The 19,452-nt window shown below is 51.0% G+C and overlaps 1 protein-coding gene across 2 annotated transcripts in view; it reads right to left on the reverse strand.

Annotated features, from left to right (window-relative positions):
- Window positions 1-19,452, reverse strand: part of SCUBE1 (signal peptide, CUB domain and EGF like domain containing 1) — a 97,965-nt gene that overhangs the window by 68,712 nt on the left and 9,801 nt on the right. For both annotated transcript variants that reach the window (XM_087814960.1, XM_087814961.1), the window contains exon 3: window positions 8,809-8,937. In XM_087814960.1, the coding sequence (XP_087671086.1) occupies window positions 8,809-8,937 (129 nt within the window). The remainder of the gene's footprint in view (window positions 1-8,808; window positions 8,938-19,452) is intronic.

Consider the following 19,452-nt stretch of genomic DNA (forward strand, 5'->3'; position numbering starts at 1 on the left):
GTTGACCTGGGATTGGAAGGTGACCCCAGTGTCAATGAAAGAGCACGAAAACCAATAGAATGGGGAGCTTTCTGACCTGGGAGGGGGTGAGCAGTAACTGGTGGCAGGAGCTCCGTGTGGAACCTGAGCCTCCCGAGGTGCCTCACACACAGCCAGGGCCCAGGCTTGTCCCCTGCATCTTTGCCAGCTCACGAAATTCATCCGTTTTCTTTAAAAAGTGTTCCGACTCTGCATACTAGCAATAAGTGATAATTAGGTAATTCACATCTCTTGAGCTCTGGTGACACACCAGGCAATGCAGTCTGTGCTTTACGAAGCTTACCTTATTTGGTCTCTGACTCATCCCTGTCACTACTATTTACCCCACACGACACGAGGATCCTGAGGCCCAGATGAGGATCCTGGGGCCGAGAGAAGGGGATTTGCTTACTCCAGGCCACACGGTAAGTAAGTGATGGATTCAGGATGCAAACTGGGCACACCAATTCCTACACTTCTTCAGGACTGGGAACATGTCATCCATCTCCTAATCTCGGGCTCCCAGCCCAGGACTTGGCCTGGGGCAGGTGCTCATACAATCCTTTTGAAATGAATGAGTGTCAGGATCTCTGGCTTTCATTGCCACCTAGAAGCCCTAGACTCTCACATTCCACCCCCACCCTCACCCTCACCCTCACCCTCACCAGACCTGACTGCCCCACAGACTTCTGACCTGGAGCACCATTTCCACCTGGAGGGCTACTGATCATCTCACACTGGCCTTGGCCTAACAGACTCCTGAGTCTACCCCTCTTCTCACTCTAAACTGTCCTCACCCAGTATCCCTGTCTCGGCCCCAACAGCACAGCCATGCAGGCACTGCAGGCAAACAGAGTCCTCTTCCCTGACCTCTTACTCATCTAATTCACGAGTGCCTGCTAGTGCTGTTTTCAAATCACTCTGAACTCAACCACTTCTCGTCTCCACCCTCACCCTCGCCTGAGCCACTGACATCTCTGACCAGGCCACCACAACAGTCTCTCTCACTCCCTGTAACACATTCTCTACCCAGCAATCAAAAAGCAAATCCCTTTTAATTAAAATGTCAACAAACCTGTGTCAGTCCCTGGTTAAAATGTCCCATGGCTTCCCAGCTAATTCAGAATAAAGCCCAACAACCTTTCTGGGCATATAAGGACCTGCAGAACCCTACAGTGCCTACTCCTCATCTCGTCGCCAGTCCCTCTCCCTCACCCGTCCCTCCAGGCATGCTGACCTGTTCCCAAGCTCATCTAGCTTGCCCCCATCCTGCACCTGTCCTCCCCCTTCCATCTGGAGCGAGGATCTTCCCTCGATTTTCAAATGGTGGCTTCTCCCTCCTCACAGAGGCCCCCTTACCATGGTCCCTTCCCTTGAATGGGGCAGACCTCTGTAACTGCCCAGATTGCAGTGTGGGGAAGTGACTTCTGAGGCTGGACTGCAGAACTTCTGTGCACTGTCTTGTTCTCTTGGAACCCAGCTGCCATGCTCAAGGAAGCCCACACCAAACCATGTGGAAAGACCACAGGAGAGGCTGCCACAAGTGCTCCAGCCAACAGCCAACATCAGCCACCAGACATCAGCAGAGAAGCCTCAGATGATTTCAGCCCCGCGTCAGGTCCTCCAGCGTTCACATCCTCTTGGCGGAGGCCCAGATACCATGGGACAGAGACAAGCCGGCCCTGCTGAGCCATGGAATCCACAGCAGATGGATTGTGGCACCCAGGGTGGGTGTTTTATGTAGCAATAGTATTAGATACTGCCCTGTCCAACCACCCTTCTCCCACCACTTTCTATCACAGCGTTCTGCTCTCTTACTTTCCACTGGAGTTGACCTGACTGAACTTGAACTCACTTTACTGAGTTCTGCTGACTTTACTGTCTCCCCACCCCACTACAGAAGCTCCTGTATGGGGAGGGGCTGCCTTTGTATACCACTTGCTGAATCCAGCAGGAGAAACTGCGTCAGGCACATGGCAGGTGCTCAGAGTGGTTTTCTGCGATAAAGGAATGGATGAATCCTAGGTGGAGGCTTTGGTGTCACTGCTAATACAGCCCCCTCTGCCTGTCACTGGAGCCATGAACATTTCCGTCTTTTTCACAAACCTGGGCCTCCTGCAACAGACACCCCTCTAATCACCTTCATCTTTGCCATGGGCCCAGCATGGAGGTCTGCTGAGCCTAAGACCCAGGTTACAAGGCACTTTTACAAATCCATTTATTCCTTCAGTCATTACACAAATATTTACTAGAAGCCTACAACATGCCAGGTCCCAAGGAGGAAGAAGAAATAAATAAGACAACTTCTGCTTCCAGGGGAAGAGAGGACCCCAGCACAGAGCCACAGCAGAGGTGCACTCAACACAGTCATAGGCTGGAGCAAAGGGCCCTATGGGCTGTGTCTCAAAGGACAGGTAAATAGGAGCGCACCAGGTCCCCGCTGGGGGAGGGGCCACAGCAGAGCAGCTGTAAACAGCAGGGATGAGTAGAAGGGCTCTACGGGTTTCTGGAAGGCTGAGCCAGAGGGCACACCCTTGCTCAGATGAACTGGGTGCTACTGTGAAAGTAATGGGAGCCATGAGAGAGGGTTGGAAGAACAAAGCTCTCTGCACGGCCACTGGGGTTACGACAATGTCCTGAAGGAAGCTTAGGGATGGAACAAGACTCCTACACAGGCAGAAAGCTCCTGCTTTGGCCTGGGGGAGCAGTATAGCTTTGGGGAGGAGGTGCCCATCCTGGGGTGAACTCTCTTGTCCCTTAGCATCCCTCTCACCAGCCTGGCTTGACAGATACTGGGATTTCTGGAAGCCCTCAGTGACCCCCAGACTCACAGGGGACACACAGCTAACACCCCACAGAAGGAAGTCCCTCCCTGAGCCTGGCCAGCTCCCAGAGCTGGTGCTGCTCCAGGCACCATGGGGCAGGGGATGGGCAGTAGCTTACAGCCTTGGCCTGGCAAATGCACAGACCTGGGCTCTGATCCCAGCTCCACCACTGCTGGCTGTGTGACTTTACCTAGTTTCCTTCCCCTCTCTGAGCTTTGCTCTCCTCATCTCTAAGGAAGAATACTAATGGCTCCTGCCTGTGGATGCTGTGAGGCCTGTGAGAACAGGGGCACAACACCCTGTGTCACTCCGGGCACACAGCAGAGATTCAACCAAAGTTCCTCATCTCACATGAAATGGCCTACCCCATACAGGGCCAGGCAGTGTTAACGGGAAAGTAGATCTGGTTAATAAAACAAGTTTTCTGCTGAACCTGGCTTCTCTTCATCAGGGAAAAAGTGCTGAGAAGCCAAGTCCCAAATTCAGACTGTGAGCAGCCTGAGGAACATGTTCTTCAGTGAGTCAAGGTAAAGCCTGGAGCCGAAGAAAACATCTGGCTACGTGAACTGATGGCTGCAGAGAAGAGGGAGCCTTGCTTCATGGGGCGGGAAGAAATTACCCACTGCTGGTTTTAATTTAGGATGAAAAAATCCAAGTCTATTAGCCTCAATATTGCTCTTATGTCCAACTGCACGGAGTTTGAAATACTATTTTTCAAACAGAACTACTGCTATTTCAGTAATTACAATGCTAAAAGCAGCCATTTGGGGTGGAGCAAGGATCTCAGCGTGGATTGAATTCCCACTGGTGTCATTTTCTGTTATATTTGAGAAATTCCTCAATAAAGATGTCAAACAGAGAGAGGGTTTTATTCCCCGGAGGACAGATTTGGCCACCCTCCAGGACACAGTCCTGGGCAAGCCATCTCCAAGAGAAAATAACCTCTTTTGCTCAAAAGAAAAGAAAAGGTTCAACTGTGAAAATTCCGGCAAGAAAATAACCCTTAAGCCGCCTGCCTCATTTCTCCTACTTGACACGGGTGCTCCTCGACCTCGCGATCATCCAGCTCTCATCCCTCAGGAATCCAGGGGTGGTGGAAGGAGGAACGTTACGCCCGGACAAGGACAAGACCCTTGACCCAGCCTTCTGGAGACAGAACAACAGGAGGTGCAGAGTGGCCCAACTGTCCCCGATAGGTGAGGGGTTGTGGGTGGGGCTATTCACCAGAGACGGTCAGGACTGCATAGGCAGCCAGGGCCTTCCAACAACTCTTAGCCTCTCGCAGCCCCCAACACCCCTCGGGGGCAGGTTTTGTCCTGGAAGCTTCCTCAGGCAGCACGAACAAAGTGACTACCAAGATCAGGCAGGCAGTTAAGAAACCAACGCGGACTGGCTGTGAGCAACAGGGAGCAGTGGGGATTGTAGCAAACAGGAGAGGACACCCCCACCCAAATGGACACAGTTCCTGCCTGTAGCCACCAGCACCGCACTGAGACTGAGTGTGCCCCTGTCCTGGGGCCCGTGCTCTGGGGGTCCCCCCTGCCCCTCCTGTGGCTGCAGCCCTCCCTGCAGAGTCAGAAGTCCACAGAGGGTCATGTGAACCTGGAACCCATGCCCACCCTTCTAGACCACGTTCTGGGTACCTGAGACCCTACAATTCCTTGTCCAAATGGCCCCATGCCTATTTGTTCTCTGAGGGACAGATGACACTTAGGACCAAGCAGTAGCAAAAGGGGAAGGTGGTTTGGGGGTAAAGAGCCAGAGCTTGAGTGTTCGGATGGTATGTCCCAGGCTCCCAGGGTGTGGGATGGAGCCAGGGTGAAAAGAAGGGGGCAGGAGCAGGCACGGGCACACCTCCACTTTCTGGCACAAACTCTGAGGAGTCCTACAATTCTAAATCCCAGTCTAGCCTCCCTGGTCATGAGACAGGAACACTTGTCAAGGTCAAATAGATAGAAGGTATTCTATTTCTGAAGCTTTGTAAGGACTTTTACACATTAGCCATGTGGGATACGAGCCTCCATTTGTACTCCTGCCAAAGCCCCATAAACATCAGGGGCTGGGTGACATGGCCAAGCAGGAGCAATGCTGGAAATACCAATTTTTACATGACAGGCCTTGATTTTTTAAATGTTGACAAATCATTCTGTGGTGATGATGATGACGAACACTGGGGATAGAGCAAGTATGTGGGCTGGCTAAGGACTGAGGGCTACCAGCCTGCACCCTCTGCACCAACAGGACACTGTCCAGCACATGTGCGGGACCCTCCATCTGCACACACGGATGACCACACCCACCTCCACATTTAACTGTCACAGTGACCGTCGGACACAGCTATTAGATCCATTTCAGAATCAGGGGACTGAAGCTTGGAGGGTTTCAGTAACTGGCCCCAAACCATAAACTCAAGTGGCGGTACTGGAATGAGAGGCTCTCTACTCACACTGCAAGCCTGGCTTCCTCTCACAGTGCTATTTGTTTTTAGCTATTTATCGAGCCCACTATTTATCGAGCCTCTGTGATCCCGACACTGGCATCAGCACTTAACTCCTACAGCATTTTACGGAGGAGGGAGCTGAGGCTCTGAGAGGTCACGTGGCCAGTGTGGTTCAGGTTGGTTGGTACCAAGATCTGACTTCTCCAGAGCCAGAGTTGTGTCTTGAGAAGGAAAAAGTCCAAACAGTCTGTTGGGCAGGGTATGCCCTCAGCTAAGAGCAGAGCAGCAGAGGGAGCCTTTTCTCAGCAGCCATATGTGCAAGTTAGAGCCGTATGCAGTCACAATCTGTGTTTGGAGGTGGGGCGGGGGGAGTTTTACCCGGTTCTCTAAATTAAATTAATCAGTCTAAAAAGAATCTGTTGTAAAAATAGTGTTGTTGAAACAAAGACCCACACAGATTCCACCATTAGTCTGGAGGCTCTGGGTGTACCTGCCATGGCCAAGAAGGAAAGTGCTCAGCCACGTGCTCCTGCACAGGTAAGAGTGCTGTGGCTAGAAGGGCATCCGAGTTGAGACACAGCCCAGGGCTGCAGACGGCAGGCTCTGGCCCCCGCCAGGTCATGGAGGCATCAAATAGTCCACCTCAGTCACCTCCCTGCGTGTTGGTGATCAGATGCCCATGCATTCTGCTGGATGCTCTACCCCCATGACTGCATTCAGTCCTCCCCAGAACCCTGACAGACAGGGACTCCAAATTCCTTTTCACAGGGGAGGAAACTGAAGCACAGGGGAAAGTGACTGGCCAAAGGTCACATAGCTAAGAACCTGGCAGGGCCAGATTGGAGCCCAGAACTGGCAGCTTCCGAGACTTGTCCCCTTGACTGCTGGGTGATACTGCCTGTTGTTCACAGGGACTGATCAATGACTGAAATGTACTCTTTCTATCATCTGAAAAGGGGCAAACTAGTAAAGCTAAGTGCTTATGCTTTGGGGAGGACTCAATAGATAACACTTGGGCGGTAATTAACTCTGCATCTGGCACAATAAATATTGTACAGCCCGTTCTTTACAATCTAATCAAAGGCTCTGCCTGTTTCCGCAGCCCCACCTCCCACCATTCCTGCCACCCACCCTGAGCCCGGCCTCCAGGAGCCACCCACAGCTCTCTACACAGGCTGTGCCCTGGCCCTAGCAAGATGCTCCTCAACCTCTCAATGCAATCTCCTCTCTAAAGCCTCCCCCCAAGGAGTCAGCCCTACTTCCACCCCCACCGTCACCCACACAGGGGTAGCTCCTCACAGGACCCTCTGGACTTCCACAGCCTGCTGTCCAGACCTCCGTTTCAGAGCTTACTGTGGGTGTAATTACATGTTCACAGATCTGTTTCCCATAACAAGCCCATCTGAGATGCAATAGGCATTAAACAAAAACAGGCAGGGAAGCTACGGCTAATACACCACGGAGAGGAAAAGTCCAGAGCACGTGGGACGTCCCACTCCCTATGCCACCCACCAGCACACCAGCTGGCACAGAGGAGGGGTGCTGAGTGCTTTCAGGAAGCACCGCAGTGAAAGCCATAGAGAATCCAAATGATCCTTTGACCCAGTAGCTCCATTTCTGGGAAGAACTGCTAAAGCAACTGGGAAAATGAGATAAAAAAGGTTAAGGCCAGAATTACCTCTAGATTCTGATGGTAAAAACAAACCAACAAACAAAATAAGCAAACAACCTGAATGTCCAACCACCAAAGGTTGGCCAGCTCTCCTCGAGTAACGCTAATGCCTGTTTGTTAACTATCTGCACCTACTAAGTGCCAGTCCCTTCGCTTCACCTAACACAGCCTGGTGAAGGAGGCAGCATGATCATCCCTGTTTTACAGCGGGGAAGCCTGAGCTCACAGGCTATACTGACAGTAAGAGCCGCTAGTGTGGAGAGGCCTGTGTCCGGCACGCTTCTCAGCTGCCCGGACATGATCTCAGCGACTGCTCACAGCTGCTCTCCACACCCTCCCTTTACCAACAAGTGACCGAGGCCCAGAGATATTAATAACGTATTCATAGCCATACTCCTGCCAAGTCCATGGTCTTACCCTCTGGGCTCAAGCCCTCCTGCCCTGGGTCACTCAGCCGCCAGTAACAGCCAAGTGCTTAGGGGACAAGCACTCATGCTCTGAGACCCACGTGCTTTCTGCCGAGAGATGTTTCTCCTGCTACAGACTGCAAACCAGCTTTGTGATAGGCTGAACCATGTCCCCTAAAAGATGCTGAAATCCTAATCACCAGCATCTATGAGTGCAACCTTTTCTGGAGATTGTTATTTACAGATGATCAACTTAAAATGAGGTCATTAGGTTAAGCCCTAATCTAATAACTGTGTCCTTATAAAAAGGGGACATTTGGACACAGAGACAGAAACACACAAGCAAAGACGATGTGAAAACACAGGGACAACGTGATCTACAAGCAAAGGAGCAAAAGAGGCTACTAGGAGCTAGGAGAGAGGCCTGGAACAGATTCTCCCTCAAAGCCCTGTGAAGGAACCAACCCTGCCGACACCCTGACTTCAGACTTCTAGCCCCCAGACTAGGAGAGAATAAATTTCTTCTGTTTAAAGCATTCAGTTTATTACTTTGTTACAGCAGCCTCATGTTATTAGTCCTTCGTCAGACTATGAGGCAACTAGAAAAATGGCAATAACAAGGCCAGGTAAACATACCTGAGGTTCACATGATGTTAAAGGGAAAATCAAGGGACAAAATCATGCTGACCACCTGATCACTAGTAGAGTGAAACCACACCTGGGAGCATAGAGAAGACTGAAAGGAAACTAACAGTCAACACACAGACATTAGTATTACTCTAAGATGCTTCCCAATTTTTTGTTCCTATTCTACATTTTTCCAATTTTATCCAGCAGGCTTGCATTACTCTTGTAAGTTTTATACAACTGGCTTAAAATATATAATTGAACCATGAGGCTCTGGAGGTATAGAAGAATCCTTGTTATGGGCCGAATTGTGCTCCCCCAAAATTCTTGTTGATGCCCTAAACCCCAGTATATCAGCATGTGACTGACTGCATTTGAGACAGGACCTTTTCAGAGATAATTAAGTTAAAGGTTGGTTAGGATGGGCCCTGCTCCAAAATGACTGAAGTCCTCATAAGAGGAGATTAGAACACATGGAGAAAGACACCAAATACGTGCAGGCACAGAGAGATGACCCTGTGAACACCCAGTAAGGTGACCATTTGCAAGCCAAGCTGAGAGGCCTCAGAAAACCCCCAAACAGTCAACACCTTGACCTCAGACTTCTAGCCTCCAGAACTGTGAGAAAATAAATTCCTGTTGTTTAACCTCTTGCTCCCCCCCCCCCCCCAGTCTGTACTATTTTATTATGGCAGCCCCAGTAAACTAATACAAAGAACCAAAGGAGAGCAAGCCTTCCCACTGCCCCCAACACTGCAAGCTGGAGCTGAGGAACAGGCAAGGCATGCCCAGCAGGCAGGACATGGTTGCAGCACTCACCCAGGCAGTTGTGTCCATCGTGTGCCAGCATGAAGCCGTCAAAGCAGGTGCACCTGTAGTTCCCCGGGATATTGATGCACTCGTGAACACAGCCCCCGTTGTAGTAGTCATTCTCACACTCGTCAATGTCTGCAAAACAAGGAGCATTAGAGGTGTCAGAGGAAGAGCCTGGGGTCCCCTCTCCCCCCACTGGTGAAGCCACTCAGACGTGAGTAGCCAGGGGATGACTCAACAGGCATTCACTAGCATCCTTGCTGGGGGCTGGGGACCCAAAGATTACAAAGATGAAGATCCTGGCTCTGCGTCAAGACTGGCCACCACCTTGCAGAGCTGGGCCATGTGCCAGACATGTGCGGGGTGCCTTCCAGCTTCTACCACAGCGAAGCAGGCAAGAGTCACACCCAGCTCTGCCTCCCTTGAAAGCCTCTCAACAATTACAGCATGTGGGGACCCTGTGTAAACCCCCCCCCGCCCCAACTAGATCTTTTAGGCACATGTGAAAGCCTCCCAGAAATGGAGAACTCATTACTCGTGAAACACGGGATATCACGTAAAATGAACTTTGCGTACCACCAAAAAGTGTAAACTCTGGACTGAAAGTCCATACACCCCCCCCCCCCCCAAATAGTTTCCTTCCACATCAGCATCTGAAGTCTGAGTTTTGACTGTGCTAGTTTCCTTGTTATAACAAAGGCCTCTGTCTCATAAACAATGGCCAATGGCCTTCCTAAAGGTCACCCTTTTTGCTGTTTTAAGTCTTTTTTAACATTTCCCATCACGGGCCAGAGGGCTATCAGTTCTGGCGTTCCAGAGAGACGAGAGAGAAAGAGACAGACAGACAGACAGACCGACACACGGAGAACAACTGGAACATGCCCAGTTAACGCCCCGCTGACAATACCCTACGTCATTGTCTCTTTCCATCCCACACAGACTCGGTGACGTGAGCACTGCCATCATTACTCCAATTTCCGCACGGGCGCTGGAGAAACGAGGCACAGGGAGGCCGACACCTTGCCAAAGCTCACACGCCTACGAGGCAGCCAAGCGGGACCTGACCCGTGCGGCCTGGCCCGGGCGCGCGAGAGGGCCGGAGCCCCGCGCGTCTCTGGGGGCCGGGAGCCGGCAGCCGGAGGCCTGGACGACCCGCCGCACCGCCGGGGCGCTCGCCGGCTCCTGCTCGGTCAGGCGAACGCTTTGTGGGCTCACGGGTCTGAACCCACACTCCCCAGCACCCACAGGCAACGCGGAGAAGCACGCGACCGGGAGGCGAAGGGCTCCTAACAGCGGAAGCGGAAATGCCACAGCGGAACCGGAAGTGCCTCAGCTAAGCAGAACCGGAAGTGCCTCCGAAGACAGTAAAACCCGGGAAGAGTCGGTCCATCTCTCTTACGCAGTCCAAGTAGGACTTCAAAATCCTACTGGTGGGTGCCAGCTGTGCCACCTGGGGTGGGGCAGCCTGAGGAAGAGGGGGGACTAAATGCCAGTCTGGCTGCCCCTTCAGATGCCCGAGGACCTGGCACAGGGAGACACCCAGCTCCATGCTCACCACGCTGGCCTGGGGGGCAGAGCTGCACAGAGTGGGGAAAAGCCGTGGGGGACAGTGAACGTTGGCCGGTAGGCACGTTCATCTGGAGGACAGAGGCTGTCTCAGGAGGTAGTGAGCTCCCTGACACTGGAGGTGACCAAGCACGGCCTGGACACCTGCCTGCCGGGAACACTGCCAGCAGAGGGTATAACTTCAGCGCAAACAGCAGCAGCAAAGCTCCCGAGTACAGGGTCTAGGCTCTGCACCCTCCTCCTGGTGCCCGCCCGCACAGCCACGATGAGGGAAGCACAAACCAGCCTGGATCTTCAAAGGTGCAAGAGACAGAGACTTCTTGCTAACCTGCCTGCCGTGGCCATCAGCATCAGCTGGGACGCTGACTCGATCCTGCAAGTCATTTCAATTGTTTTTAATCGTATATTTAACACACTTAGACATTTTAAATAACATCAAAGGAGGATATGAGATTTTATGTTTGAGAAGGCACAGGGGTTTATAAAGACGGAGACTGATTACCTCCCAATCTCTGCCACCCTGACCTTTCACCAGAGCCCTGGGTACACCAACCACTTCTCCCCGTGGATCGTCCACAGACATTCCAAAGGCGGCCTGGTCCAACTTTAACCCATCAACCCGCACTGTTCTGGGATGCCCCACCTGGTGAATATCATTATCCTTCCACCTCTCCACTGACATCTAATCAACTACCAAAGCACGGTTTTCCTACGCTGTTAATATGGTTACAGTCTGCCCACTGGTCACTCATTTCCACTACTATCTGATCTGAACCAGCAGCCCTCAAACTGTTCCTTCTCTCCTTTCCTTCATTCAAGAAGGTGACTCTCTATAGAAGGTGGCCTGGTCTCAATTCTTGAGAGTGGACCCAAACAGTACATGGCATTAGCAACTGCTGGTGGTCCCTGGGTGGGTACATGATTTAGGTTGGATAAGTCAGACTGAGGGAAAGGATTTTTATTTCATGCTTAGGAAAAATGGTTTCTCTCTCTTTCTCTCTCTCTCGTTGTACCTCAGAAAGAAGTATGCAAGTATCTACTACCCCTGAAATATACACCAGCCCATTTAGCAACCCTCTGGAGTAAGCACCTTAACTTCATTTTACGGTTGAGCAAACTACAGTGCAGAGAGGTTAGGTAATTGCTTAAGGTCATGCAGTCAGTGGTAGGGCAAGGATCAGAACAAAGGTATTTCAGTCAACAAGCCCATGTCCTTTGTAATAATTCAGAATGCCCACGACATGCCAGACATTGGCAAAGTACTTTATACACGTTATTTCACCCTTGGCACATTTACACTGTGTACCAAGAAAGTATTACCCAAACATCCAAATACCCATTTATCCATTCATCCTTATACTTGCTCTAGACACACACACACACGCATCTATCCATCTACCCCAATAGCCAGCCACCCCCACCCATTACCCATCCATCTAGTCACTGCATTAGCTATCCATTCAAATATCCACCTAGCCATCCTTCCATTCATGCAAAATTTATCCATCTAAATATCCAGTCAGCTGACCATCCTTCTATTCATCCAATCACCTATTAGTCACCCATTCATTTACCCAGCCAAACATCCACCCATATATCTAAACATGCATCCACCATCTAAACATTCAGCCAGACACCTATCCTATTCATCTAAACATCTAAACAGTCATCCATCCAAACCCCCATTCATTCACCCATCTATCCATCCACACAGCTAACCACCTATCCATATACTCATTGATCCAAACACCTACCCATCTATCCACACACACACACACACACCCCTAGCCACTCATCTATCCAGTCAAACATTCACTCATCCATCCAAACATCTATCCATGTAACCATCAGTTCCTTCAAACATCATCCATCTAAACTGCTTATAAAATATATACAATAAGGTTTTCAAAAAGAGTAAGATATTAGGATGAAAAAAAAGAAATGAGGGCTGAAGAATGGCTTAAAAAGCTGGTGAAAGTATGCAGAAATACATTCAGTAATTCTAGCACCATTTCAAAAGGTGGGCCACAGATATAGCTCTGAGCTTCCTAGAGGCCAAAGCAAAGAGGGAAACACAATCAGTTACAGAGTCACCACATCCATAGAGCACAATAAGACCAACTACTTTAATGGTGGTAAAGTCTGAGAAAAATGTTTCTTCCCCTGATTACAATAATCATACACCCCACTCTGATCACGATCCCCATAAGGCACTACAAAGAGATCGCTGGAAAGTCAGTAAAACAACTCTGGTCTGTTCCTTCCTTTGACTCCCCATAGCATAGGCCACAGTAGACATGGATGGGCTGAAGAGTGCAGGAATGCTCGATGCTCACCTCTCTTCCCATAATCCATCCCCAAGGTGTTCCCACCACATCCGAGTCTCTCTTAGAATGATCAGTTCCTTTCCATTTCCCGGCTTGAGTGCTTCTGCTGGCTTCTGAGGCCAGACTGCTTTACCCCAGCATCCTGGACACAGAACATTTGCTCACAAAGGAGCCCTTCCTTTTTTTTCTGTGTCTGTGCCTTGAATTTTTGTGGTTTTTTTTTTTTTTTTTTTTAGATCATGTGAGTCTCCTCCTTTAATACATGAGAGATAAACACACAAACAAATCAACTTAACAAAATCTCTGCCAAAGCGAGTGGGTTTATTAAGGTAATAAACATCTGCAAGACCCACCAGCCCTGGAGGAGGCCCTGCAGGCCTTCAAGATGCCCCTCAGGCTCGATGACCTTTTTTTTTGTTTTGTTTTTTTAAATATATCTTTATTGATTTCAGAGAGAGGAAGGGAGAGAGAGAAACATCAGTGATGAGTCATTGATCAGCTGCCTCCTGCACCCCCCCCCCCACTGGGGATGGAGCCCGCAACTGGGGCATGTGCCCTGACCGGGAATGGAACCGGTGAACTCTTGGTTCATGGGTCGACACTCAACCAACTGAGCCACCCCGGCCGGGCGGGATGAATACTTCTTAAAAATGCTTCAGACTCCAGAAAGTTATTAAGGAGAAAGGTTCAGAGGCGATGTCATGCGTCATTACTTCCATTTCCAAGATCTGTGCCCACCGTCAAAGTTGAGGGGTGGTGACAGGGATGGCCCTACAAGTGGAGAAAGCAGGGAGAACAAACTGTGCGCCCAGGGCAAGGAGTCCGACAGCTCTCCCAGACATCCCTGCCCTCTCTCCAGCTTGGATTTTTAAAAAAATGAAAACTCAATTCCCAACAGAAAACAGCACCTGACATCCAACGGAGCAGAGGAAGAGAGTACAGGGAGCGGCTCATTATGGGATTTTTAGGTCACACAGTGCGCTTTCCCTGTATTACAGTGCAGCGCGCACGATCCCACAGCTGCGATCACGTGCCAGCAATGCTGGTTTGGAACGCAAGTGGGGCAAGTTTGGTTGTTTTCATTTAATTCAAAATTGGTTCTTGGTGCCCCCATAAAAAAAAAAATATTTATCCTGTGGTGCCTAGGTTCTAAAAGAGTCTGCTGGAATGAGTCAGGGCTCCGTCTCATTTTATTTTAATACTATTTCAGGGCATTCTCCTAAAATTCCCTGACTGGTAAGATTCTCAAAATAGAAATTTTTTAAAAATAGAAGTCTAGTTGGTATACAATATTATATTAGTTTCAGGTGTACAGTAGTCATTTGACCTTTACATACTTTATAATGTAAAATGAGGATTTTTAAAGCTCCCCACCACCCCCTCTTAGATCATACAGCAAACGTCCTCTCACTTCCCCTTGAAATTAGCATTTTTCTCGATGTTCCTTGCAGACAGTGGAGACCGACCGCTTTAACAAAGACCCCTAGGCTGGCTGGGAGGTAGTTAGTTGGTCTTCTCCTTTGTCTGGGGCTTTAGGAAAACCCTGCGCTCCTTGGATCCGGCACCCATTCTGGGAGAGATGTATGGCTTAGGAAGTTGAGTCCTTATTGGTGAATAAATCTTAATCCGGTTTGTTGGCTAATTATGCTCGAGGGAAGGTAGTTTGGCAGGGCCGCCGAGCAGGAAGGATTAAGCCGCCCCCGGGCCTCCCCCTTTCGTCTCCGGTGGCACAGGGTTAAGCTCCGGGTTTGTAATGACTGAGTAATGAGACCTGCTCTCTGTGGCCCCCTGGCATCCATCGATCAGGCCCCCCTTCTGCGGAGACAATACCAGAAGTGGGCCCAGCAGTTAATTATGGGAAAGGTCAAAGGTCACGCAAAACCAACACAAACCTATATACTTTTTTTTCATTCCTAACTGCACACAGCGACCATGGTTCAGCCAGGGGGTGGGAAGGTCCTTCCCGCCATCCAACCCATGATCCAAGATAACCATGAGGCTAGAGCTGTTTGCTGACCTCTCCCAGTGGCCTGCTGGGCTCAGGCCACTGGCACACTTTTGCTCACTCTGTTCCCTCTGCCCGGAGCTCCTTTCCCTTCACAGATACCTACATACTTTTGCAGACAGAACCCCAGTATCACCTCCTCCCTGCAGCTTTTGCTGATCCCCTGGCAGACATGACCTTGCCCCACTCCCTGCGCCCCACCGCCCCCTGAAAAGACCCTGTTATTACTCTCCCTTGCTGTGTATGGGTCCTAGAGGCTATGAGTTCCACAAGCAGAAACCCTGTCCTGTTCAGTCTGAGCCTCGGAAGCGGCAGAGCGAGCTCAGCAACAGACTGCTCAGCACTGACGGCATGAGCGGTCATCTGGTTGGTGGCCTCTGCTGACTGACCCCACAGCATGGAGGCAGTGTGCGGCCTTCATGTCTGACCACCCCGAGAAGAGGCCCAACGTCTCTATTTTACAGCAGGGGAAACCAAGGCTCAGAGATGTTATCTGCCCCGCCCAACATCACATAGCTAATGCAAATGCAGCCCGGAAGTGAGCCGGGCCACCTGACTTCAAAGTGACTGCCATTTCAGTCACCAAGGGCCACCTATGGTAGGATTCTGTTTATGTGACATCTCCAAAAAAGGCAAATCTATCGGGTAAAAAGTAGCTTAGCGGTTTTCTGGGGCTGGGGGTTTGGGGGCTAGAGAGTAACGGCTTAGGGTGCAGGTTTCTTTTGTGGGGGTCATGAAAAGTTTCCAAAATTGATGAATGCACAACTCTCTAAATTACTAAAAGGCACTGAATTGTACACTTTAAATGGGTGAAGTGTATGGCATGTAGATTGTCTCAGTAAAGCTGTTTAAATTTTTAAAAAGTTAATGCTGTCAGCTTTCTTGTCCACTGTGCTGGCTGGGGCTCTGGGGGCTCTGCCTGGGTGCAGGGAAATGACAAGGTGCTCACTCTGAACTGACCTCAGATGCCACCTGCCCAGCGTGAACTCACGGTGGGCTTTGTGGCTCCCAAGCACCAGGCGGGAGCCACAAAGGATCAGTTAATGTCTCCCTTTCTCCCTCAGAAACATCCTAACCCTTCTCTGGGGGCTGTTCCCAGGCTCCGGCATCAGCCCCACTGGATACCGAAGCAGCCTGGTCAGGGGAGAGCTGACCCGCTAGAATGTTTGAGATGGAAGCAAGGAGGGGCCCCAGGGGCCTATCCATCCAGAGTCAAGGCCCCCATGCCCCCTCTTCAATAACAGGCATGGTCATTCTCCCATCATCTTGGTGAAAGGCAGGGGAGAAGCCCCAGGCCCCCAAACTGCAGACTCTAAGGGGATGCTCCACAGGCCCAAGCTCTGGACTCAACAGAACAATCAGAAATTTGTAGTTGCCACCACGTGGAATGGATGAGCCAGGATCCCAGAGCTCCCCCGATGCAGCTCTGGGTTTTATAAAGGGGCAATGGAACTCAAATTGGGAACTGAGGAGCTAGTCTGACCAACAGGTCAGGGGCTGACAGCAACTTGTCCCCCACCCCCAGCTCAGGCTGCTTCCCCTGACCTCAGAGTCCTGGTGCGGTTGGACTTCATCCTTTCTCCAAGTCCCCAGGAGTTTCTCGCCAACAGTGTTAACAGCAGCAGCAACTGCAAGTCCCCACAGGGCGTCGTCTAGTGGCAGGGGGATTACCCCTCACTATAGGCCAGGCAGCAGGGCCTAGCTTTCCTCATCTCACAAAAAGAAACTGAGGCTCAGAGAGCTCAGGTGACTTGCCCCAGATCACCCAGCCAGCAAGTGGAACTTGGGCCACCTGGTTCCAGATTCCACCCTCCTAACCCTGACACAGCTGCCGGGAGAGTTTCCCACATCTCACGGATCCAGGGAGCCAAGGCCCGTGGTTCTCCCTGAGGACCACGTTGCCTCCCTGCTTTCTTTCCTCCTGTGCCAACACCTTCCCCAGGCTGGCCGCTCACCCTCAGCCCAGACCCTGCCCTAGGCGCTGCCAGCCTGGAGGGGGAGAATGACCCCGACACAGACACGTACATCTCATGTGAGGACAGCCTCACCTACCATTGCATGGGCCAGACCTAGGTCTGCCTGTGGGGCTGCCTGTGGCAGGGACAGGTGGCTAACAGTCCAGCTGGAGCCCAACTGCCATCTCCAGAGACCGAGCCAGCCTTGGGTGCCACCGTGGCAAGAAGCACCCTGAAGGAGTTGCCCACCACAAGGGGCCAAAGAGGCCTGGGATCTCCTGGCCCTAGCCCTGAACTTTGCAGTCAGCACACAAAGGCCCAAGAGGTCCACAGACTTCCTCAAGGTCTCACAGGGCTGGCACCCAGGTCTCCACCAAACTACATCAGTTCTCTGCGCCCAGACATAAGAGCCTGGGAGGCATAGGCAAGGCTTGGAGGCTCCTGGACAGAGCAGAGCGTCTTGGAGACCTCGAGGAGAGCAGGGCGTGATCGAGCCCAGCAGCCATTGTTACCCAGGCCAAAAGCCCAGGCTGCTCGGCTGGGGTTTTTAACCGTCTCCTCCCAGGGCTGCAGCCCCGGCCCATCTGGAGGGGCCCCTCAGCGCACCCTCCGAGACCCCCTGACCTTGCCCGCACACACAAACCCTCCAGCTCGCTCTGTCTCAAGGCCTGTGGGGAAGGCCGCCATCCATTTCAGTAGCATTCAAAGGCCAGCAGCCGCAGTTTATTTTCTTAGAAATAATGGTTTTTTTCTGGTTAGCATTCCTCAGATGAAAAAACAAATACAGCCACTGTAATAAGAAGCCGCCAAGAGGAGGCAGGAGGGCCCAGAGGAAGGGGCTGCAAGGGGCCTGCGGCCTGGGGAGATGGACGATATGGGGGTGGGGGTGGGGGCAGAGACCCTCCAACCCTCAGAGAAATGGGGGTTTAGAGAAAAAAAGAAAGCTTAACATGCAGGCACTGCCTTCAACACACTCGCATCCAGCGAGGCGGCCTGCCCTCCTCCACCCTCCGCTCCAACGTGTTCAGTGGGGCAGGTGCCTCTGCAGCCACTGGGTGGGCCAGGACCCAGGCCTCAGGAAGCCGAAGTCGCCTGCTCTATATACTGAGACCGCAAGGACCGAAACAGGCCTCTGCAGCCTTGCTACAGACGCCCCCCTGGGCCATCGGAGCTGGAGGGAACCTCCGACACCAGCTGCCGCTCTGCTTTATTAACTTAGCCTGATGCCACCTCTCCAGGGAGTCCTTCTAATGTCCTCCTTCCTCCAGCGTCGATACTGTCTTCTTCACCCCCACCGAGTCTGCTCTGCATTCCCACTGCTGCACTTTTTTAAAAAATATCTCTTTATTGATTTCAGAAAGGGAGGGAGAGGGAGAGAGAGAGAAGCATCAATGATGAGAAAGTCATTGATCGGCAGCCTCCTGCACGCCCCCGACTGGGGATCGAGCCCGCAACCTGGGCATGTGCCCTGACCGGGAATCGAACCTCGATCTCCTGGATCCTAGGTCGATGGTCAACCGCTGGCTACACTGCTGCACTTTCCACACCCTGTTATGATCACGTCTTTCCCACCAACTAGTGAGGTCAGGAAAACACGTCTTGGCCCCGGCACCACGCTTGGCACAGAGCAGGTGATCGGTGAATAGTCTCGACACTAAACCGAATCTGGGCCAGCGGACACATTTTACAGATAGGCATACTGAGGCTCAGGAAGGTGAACTAGCCTCCACTGCTTAAACGCCCATAGTATGAGCTACTCATTTTTTTTTCTTCTAAAAACAGATGCAGGCTCCAAGAAACCTAAACTGTGCAGAGCTGGGACTGCTGCAATCACCGCTACCTAATTGCTAGCTGACAGCAACTTGGAATTTTAAGTCACATCCAATTTCTTCCTGCCCGCTGGTCTGCAGGACTCGAGCCCTTTCATCTCCATCCAGGAGGCACATGGCAGCACCCATAATTGCACGTTTTAAGACTTGAAGGAGAATCCCCCCTCCCCAGCCTACCTCCTACGGCCTCTCCTGGCCTCCCAAAAAGCAGAATTTTATCTGGGGTCTCAACAAAGTGCACAGTAATGAGGAGATGAAAACGACTTAATAAGGTCAGACGTTACTCCCTAAGAAGGCCAATTGGTTTTAAGATTTATTTTTCTGATGTTAGACTAAGTGGATCACTGGGTTTGTTATTAGGAGTTTTGTTGAAACACTTAATAGCAAGGCCTGTAATCTACCCAACTCCAGTGACTGACAAGTAGGCCCCGGGGATATAAAATTCAGGAAGTCACTATTTATATTCATTACACACATGTTAATTTTGTGATCTCCAATGCCCATAAGGTTATCATTTTTTTTTCCTTCTCACACACACAAAAAGGGAAAATAACAATACATTTGATATACTGTGGCCAAGACAAAAATTTATTTCCCCCAAGAGTTTTAATTACAGCCTTTTGGAAAAGCCCCCAGTTGGGACTTGCAAGGGGAATACACCACTTGAGCAGATGGTCCAAAAAATTAAGTGCGCATAGAAGGGGTGCTGCGTGGAAGGGGTGCTGTGCGCGGAACGCGGCTATCCAGAGGGTCTCGGTTAGTTAAACAAGCCGTTGGAGGGCATTTGCTCCTCGTTTGGGGCCTGGTCCTGATTATCAACGAGAGCTTTTAATTAAGATTAGTAAGACTCAATTCAGGCTATAATTTGGTTCTTTCCCTTAGCCAATGTCTATGAAAACAAAGCAATTAAGGTTAAATGAGTTGAGCATTTAAAGGGGATGAAATGCCCCCTCCTCCGTCCTGGCCTG

This window comes from Miniopterus natalensis, chromosome 2 (assembly GCF_054644295.1).
Source record: "Miniopterus natalensis isolate mMinNat1 chromosome 2, mMinNat1.hap1, whole genome shotgun sequence".
Taxonomy (NCBI): Eukaryota; Metazoa; Chordata; class Mammalia; order Chiroptera; family Miniopteridae; genus Miniopterus; species Miniopterus natalensis.